The following is a 6,782-nucleotide window of genomic DNA, read 5'->3' on the forward strand; positions in this document are numbered from 1 at the left end:
GGGGGGGGGGGTAGCAGTAGCTTCTCTTTAAAGTTCAGCTTTTATTGATCCGGATGTTTAGTGGTCCCACTCTGAAGAGATACTGTGTGGCTCAAAGGTTCATTGGAAAGTTTGTTTGAAGAAAAACAAAATCCTCTTTTTCCTTTTAGGGACTCACTCGAGTTGGTTTCCTCAAATATGCGTTAAGTGTCTTTTGGACCAAGAGGGATTCAGGTTTGACTCGTAGGCGCACACATTGTCACACCTTTCAGACCTGAGGCTAGTGGTGGGTGGGTCTTATATTCTCTTCTTGCTCTCTGGGCTCTGCTGTTTATTTCAAAGAACCCTCCTGTTTGCTGATTTATGTCCTCATGTGTCAGCCAGTCCTGTGATGTCTGTCAAAGGACTGAGTCACATTCCCTTTCAGGTCTATATTACTACACACATGCTTTATGTATGTACAGTGAATGAGTAATAATGTAATGTGTAGTCACTTATCATTGTAATCATCCCTCATTTAGTACTACCCTTGAAATGATCCTTTTGCAGCTTGACTCCGCTCAAAAAGATGGAGGACCAAGTCTTCATCCCTTGTTTGATGAAAAAAAAGCATTTTACTGCAGCACAGGGACATTTTCTGCTAGTTTTGTTGTTGTTATGCAACCACTTTGGATGAAAATACCCTCCTGATTTGTCTAAATTAAACATATGCTCAAATTAGCTCTCCAAACTGCAGACTGTGGTTCAGTACAATATATGACAAACACAACTTTAGGTACCTTACTTGGGTAAAGTTACTACACATGATTAGTGCAATGATCGAGGGCGTAGGTTTTGTCTTACCATGGGGGGGGGGGCACTTAAAAACGTGGGGGTCTGGGGGTCCTCCCCCCATAAAATTTTCTGCATCAAACACTTCATTTCCTAAATTGGGGTGATTTCTAATGCAACAATCTATGGTGCAAATGTCTTTATTTATGTATTGGAAAATGTTATTCTCCGGTATTGTTCAAAAACTTTCTGCATATGCAAAACATCACAGAATTCGGGATGTTTTTTTAGTAATCATGTACATCAACAACAACAAATCAGTTAGAGAATGAGACCTTGGTAAAGCCAGAAGATCCACGCTCCTGTTGTGTTCATTAACCCCCAAATCTTGCAAAGTAGACCCGGTTCTTGTTTTGAGTCTCCTGAACAGTTGTTTTTAAGTTTTTTGGTGGAGTGGGCTGTCTTTCATATTTTTTAAAGCGGGACAAATCTTCTACATATTGGGTTGTGGGGGAGGACACATGCCCTATGGCAATGATTAGGACTTTTTAAAGTACACCTGACATGTGAGTGTAACACAATACACTTACCTCTTTGCGTTGTTGCACATTCTGAGAGACATATTGCAGCATTTATCTATAGAAAAGTAATCTCAACTATAGTCTGTCCCCTAACCCAACCCGAGAACATCTAGTCACCAAAGAATTTTTTTATATGACTCGTTTTATGACCGTCATGTGAGTCTTTTCGGAGAGCATTGACAAAGAATCTATTTTCTGGTTTAGGTATGTGGACTGGTTTCTCATTAGACCAGTCTCATGAATATCTGTCCCTGCATACATCACCAAAGCCATGCACATTCATGCATCGGAAGGGAAAGACTCAGTGTCATTTGTCCACTGTCGACTATAGACAATAGATTTGAGCTGCTGCACCAAAATGAAGTGAAAGGAAAAACGTTTTTCAGGGCGGGAGGGGCCGGGATTAAACATGTCCTGGTTTAATCTCGGCGTAGACACCAGCATGTTACATAAATCCTCTAACAGCGCAGATTACTGTCGGAAGTGTGGAAGAAATCCGATCACAATGGATATCTGAGTCAGACGGTGGTCTTAGGCAGCGATTCAGAGGAAGATGTGTCTGTGGTCTGTGTTAAAGCTTCAGCTGCAGCAGCAGGACCAGAAGGCCTCATGTGGTTGGTGTGTATGTGACTGTGTGCACACGCACCAGAATCCCATTTTTCATGTATTCTAAACCAAGGGTGGCACGGACATCCCTGAAATCTGATTGGCACCCAGAGTGAATGGTAGGGTGATGGGTAGGTGGCTTCAGGGTGCGATTTGTATGAAAAAAGGAAAAGGGGGGGATTTCTGATCATGCACAACCACACAAAACATGCAAGAATGAAATCCCCCTCCCAATAATATGGATATAGTGGCAGCTGGAGAGCCGAGTTCCCCTCACGGCAAAAACAACACACTCTCACCCAGCAAATGCTTGTTCAAACCTCGGTGATAGTTTTTTTTAAACTAAAAAAAGTCTTTTTGACCCGGGAGGGTTAAGTAGGTCAATGTTTACTGTATTGATATTACAGAAATCTCTTGTTAGCATCATGTATGCTACTAGGGAGCTAGATTTTATCATAACACATCATTGGCTGTTGAGTATTGCAGCTATTTATTGATATTATTTAATTATAGATTATGTTAAGTTGTTTACGTATATCATTAATACACTAAGTGTATTGGTAATTCAACATCAGAGCTTCAAATCAGTCTTAACACACTTTTACCCTTTTTTTTATTTTAATAGTTTCTGAACTTGCCTCTGTTCGAACCCACAGTAGAAGTCGCTTTAAAAAAATGGACCAAAGACAATTTCTTTTAGTCTTTGAAGTCTCTTTTTTTACTCTGAACATTGTTTTGGTAAATCAGAAATCTCCCACAAGACAGGAAGTGCAACGACACACATGACATAGGAGACACAGAGAGACAACAAAGTAAAACAGGAAGCTAGGCAAGAAACATACATGGCAAAACGCACAGATAACAGAACACAAGAGACAGCAAACTAGGAAACAGGGAAACATTTAACACAACACAGCAGCAAACACCACAATCCAAACCACAACCGTGACAGCCTCTGTTCAAAGCAACAGCAGCAGTCTGCTTTTTTTTTTTAAAAAGGAGAGAAAAAACGGACCAAAGAGGATTTTTTTGTCTTTGAAGTCTCTTTTCTTATCCTGAATATTGTTTCGGCAAATCAGAAATATCCCAAAAGACTCATCCTCTCTCTCTTTCTCTCTCTGTCTGTTGCTCTCTCTCTCTCTCTCTCTGCAGAAAAAAGGCAAGATGCACTACCAAATAGCTGTGATCATAAACTTCCTGGGTCACTGCATCTCCATGGTGGCCCTGCTGGTAGCCTTCTTCCTCTTCTTGTGTTTGAGGTAAGTGTTGGTCCCAGCGCCGCCAGTCCAACTGATAATCCTAAAGACGGCCTTGATGTGACAGAGACGTCCCTGTTCTCGAGATCCCTCGTCCAAAGCGCCCCTCGTTCTTATTCAAAAACCCTTTGGTCATGGGATGAAACCTTCCCTATCTCAATCCCGCAGATGTAAAAGGGTTTAGACGCCTGCAAAAAAAAAAAAACTAGGGCATATTTCCCCTCAAATGGGAATATTAGTCCCATCTCAGAAGGAAAACCAAAACAGGCTTTTGAAGGCCTTCTGAGACAACAAGGAGGTGGAATGGGTTTCTCTGACAAACCGGAATACACCAAGCGTTAACGTCAGAAAGGTCTTAGCACCCTCGACACCCGGGGCTGTTATCGATTCTCGAGAGGGAGGGGTGAGAAAAGCATGAAAGGCCACCGAGAGACATAAACAGAAGGTCTACAGGACAGCGTTTATGCACTAGCCATGTTTGTGTGGCTCGGGCAGGGAGGGCAAGCGAGGGCCATCTAAAAATGGCATCAGGGATAGAGAAGGAGTTTGGCATTTATTACTCAGCTTCACTTTTTAATGAGATCGAGAAGCATTTAGTGGAAGGTTGCTTGTGTGATGGAGAGAAAGGTTGCTACTCCTGCTCAGTGTTGTGGAACTGGGAGCAGAGAGGGGAACAGATTACAGCAGAGAGGAGAGAGATATTTTTGAGGGCAAAAAAAATCCTCCACTGTAATGACAGTTGGAGCATTTTTAGCTTCTGAAGGGTGACAGACGGTGTAACAGAATAGAAATGGCACCGTGAGTTTGGATTTCAAGGGTTTCTTTGGATTATAGCTTCAACACAGAAACACAGCACTCTCCTGGATGAGTGTAAAAATAATGTAGATTTATGTTACGGCCATTAGGTTTCTGAGAAACCAGTTGTTTTGTGAGTTTCATTGTTTTGTGCAGTTATGGAAATTAACTGCGGATGTATCTGCGTTTAGTTGCTGGCAGAGCGGCTCGCAGCCCCTCCGCCGACAAACCAAACAGCGAAGGAGAAACACATGTTTAACGTGAAGTCAATGTTTTTGCTGGTTTTAATCACTGGGTGCGTTTGTTTTGACAACATGACGTCATGACTTTGCTTAAACATACACGTCGATGCTATCTGTACGCATTTTCATCTATCTCCGTGTAAGTCTATGCTTTATACAGCGCAGATAAACATATGCGCCACTTGTTGTGTTATTATGATAAGAAAGCTACGGTTGAGTTTTGGAAAAGACAAACCAGAACGGGGTTGGCTTTAGTAAGAAAAGAAACCAAGGGTTGAGTTTAGGAAACGTGACATGCAGGACCCATCCCCTCCAGGTACCTTTGGCTTTGTCTGTGTTGGCGTTCTAACCTCTGGTGGATTTCTGAGGACTATGGTTACCTGGTCCTCAGATCTCTGCAGGGTAAATCTAGACAGCTAGTTGGACTATCTGCCCAATCTGAGCTTTCTGTTGCACGACTAAAACAACCTTTGAACGTACATATGTCCCACCAAAACAAGTTCCTTCCCAAGGCTATTTTGCAGCGACACCGTGGCTTTGTAGGCCTATGATGATTATGATTGGTTTAAAGAAATCCCAATAAACCAGACCACATTCTTCCCCAATACCAGGTTGTGTGGACTAGTTCTGCAGCACTTTGGAGGAAGGTCTGGCAATGCCAGACTCCAGAGAAGCTGACTGCATTGACAGCATTGCTCTGTATTTTATTGTTTTGATTAGCAGCAGAAGATGACATATCGTACTGTACATTTAACTGGTCATCAGAGCGATGTCCTGCGGGAGGAAACTGATCTTGTGTTGTCATGCCTTCCAGAGAAGAGAAGTTTTAACAAAGCAAACACAAAACAGCAAGAGAACACAGCGTCTTTTCTTCCAATGACCCGGGAAGAATTTGTTTAGGATTCCCAATCCAAGCCTTGAATTCCTCAATATGTCCGTCACCTAAAACTTAATATGCATGAAATAAAAGCTGGAGTAATCTCCCCACTTTGCAGCTCCATCTGCAGTCAGGGAATAACTTTGAAAAGAAAATTAACTAAATTGTTCAGGGATCTGATTTAGCGAGCATGAGGGTAAGCTGTTCACCCACCCCCACCCTCCCTTGCCTATGTTAGATGAAGACATTAATAAATTAGACCGCAGCCGACCTCTTTTAGGAATGTTAACAAGGTTTTTGCCAACGGATATTCACACCTCTGACCCGAGATATCACTGCAGCAGCTAGCACCGCACTCAAGCTAACGAAGCCACTGTCATATGATGGGGGGGGGGGGGGGGGGGGGGGGGGGGGGGGGGGGGGGGGGGGGCAGTGCAGAATGACTCATCAGCAACATCTCACAGGGACTGAAAACAAAAAATTGCCCTTTTTCATACATTCAGCATATAATTTACAAAGACCTTGCATCACAGACACATGCTCAAAGGTAAGGAAACAGATTGAGAGAGAACTAACAAAAAGAAATAAATCTAAATAAAACAAAAATTAAAGAAATTAGAGAGAAGACTTTAAAAAAAATGGCAATAACCATTTTGTGAAAACCCAAACTTTGTTGACCAATAAGGTCGCTCTATACAGGCAGAACCACATGTCTTTACCATCTCATCCATGCACCACGGGCCCCGCGGGATCATGGGACTTTGTACTCTGGTTATCATTAACAAGAGAGGAAGTACTTCTCTTTACACTGCAGTATACTCGTCACTATGAGGCTTAGTTTAATCATGGCAAACTTAGCAAAATCCTCAACAGCTCCAACTGTTTCTTGTAGATTTTACCATAAAATCTTATGTCACACCGCCATGGGAGGAATTCTCAGACATCTATTCGATTCCTCGTTGCCACAACCCTAATCTCACAAATTATTAACAAAAACAACCCTGCACTCAGTCCACTTCAGTATTTGGTTAAGCCAACGATAATGATAATTTCCCCTTGTCGTTGCTTAATCAATTATCCATTTGATGGAAACCCAAACTTAGACTAACACGGTAGCATTCTACACAGGCCTCCATATTAAATATGGTTCACATGTCTTTACTATCTCATCCACCACGGGCCCCTCAGGATCATGGGACTTTGTACTCTGGTTACCCATAAGCAAGAGTGGAACTACAAAGAGGTTTTTACTCATGAAAAACGGTCTAATCTCTGAAGGGATCCTTTCTGCCATGTTCCCATCAATCACAAACCAAAACAAAGGACCCTTTAACGTTGAACCCCATATAGTAATACAATACAATGCCAAATAAAATAGAGGTATATTAGTGCTTATACTGTAGGTTAAGAAGAGACCGCAGAGACACAGGATGCAAACAAACGTCTTCTTTATTCATTCCTCTGTCTTCGACAAAGGCTTGTCTGCAGGAGTGTTTCCTCCTAATTAACAGCACCCGGCCGAGCTGACCCCACGGTGGGATGCCAGCAGAAGTGAGGTCACACAGTTTAATGAATACGTTTGGAAAGGAGGGGAAAAGAACCGCTGCTGGCAGTCGCTGCCTCGCTAATGGCTGGTCCCTAATATTGTGATATAGTGTGTGTGTGTGTGGGGGGG

At 42.5% G+C, this 6,782-nt stretch overlaps 1 protein-coding gene across 1 annotated transcript in view; it reads left to right on the forward strand.

The window, feature by feature from the left end:
• The window catches only part of LOC117937013 (corticotropin-releasing factor receptor 1-like), a 70,022-nt gene that overhangs the window by 36,322 nt on the left and 26,918 nt on the right, over positions 1–6,782 (forward strand). Inside the window, exon 6 of the mRNA XM_034860629.1 lies at positions 3,090–3,196. Coding sequence (XP_034716520.1) covers positions 3,090–3,196 — 107 coding nt within the window. The remainder of the gene's footprint in view (positions 1–3,089; positions 3,197–6,782) is intronic.

The sequence above is a fragment of the Etheostoma cragini genome, chromosome 21 (genome assembly GCF_013103735.1).
Source record: "Etheostoma cragini isolate CJK2018 chromosome 21, CSU_Ecrag_1.0, whole genome shotgun sequence".
Taxonomy (NCBI): domain Eukaryota; kingdom Metazoa; phylum Chordata; class Actinopteri; order Perciformes; family Percidae; genus Etheostoma; species Etheostoma cragini.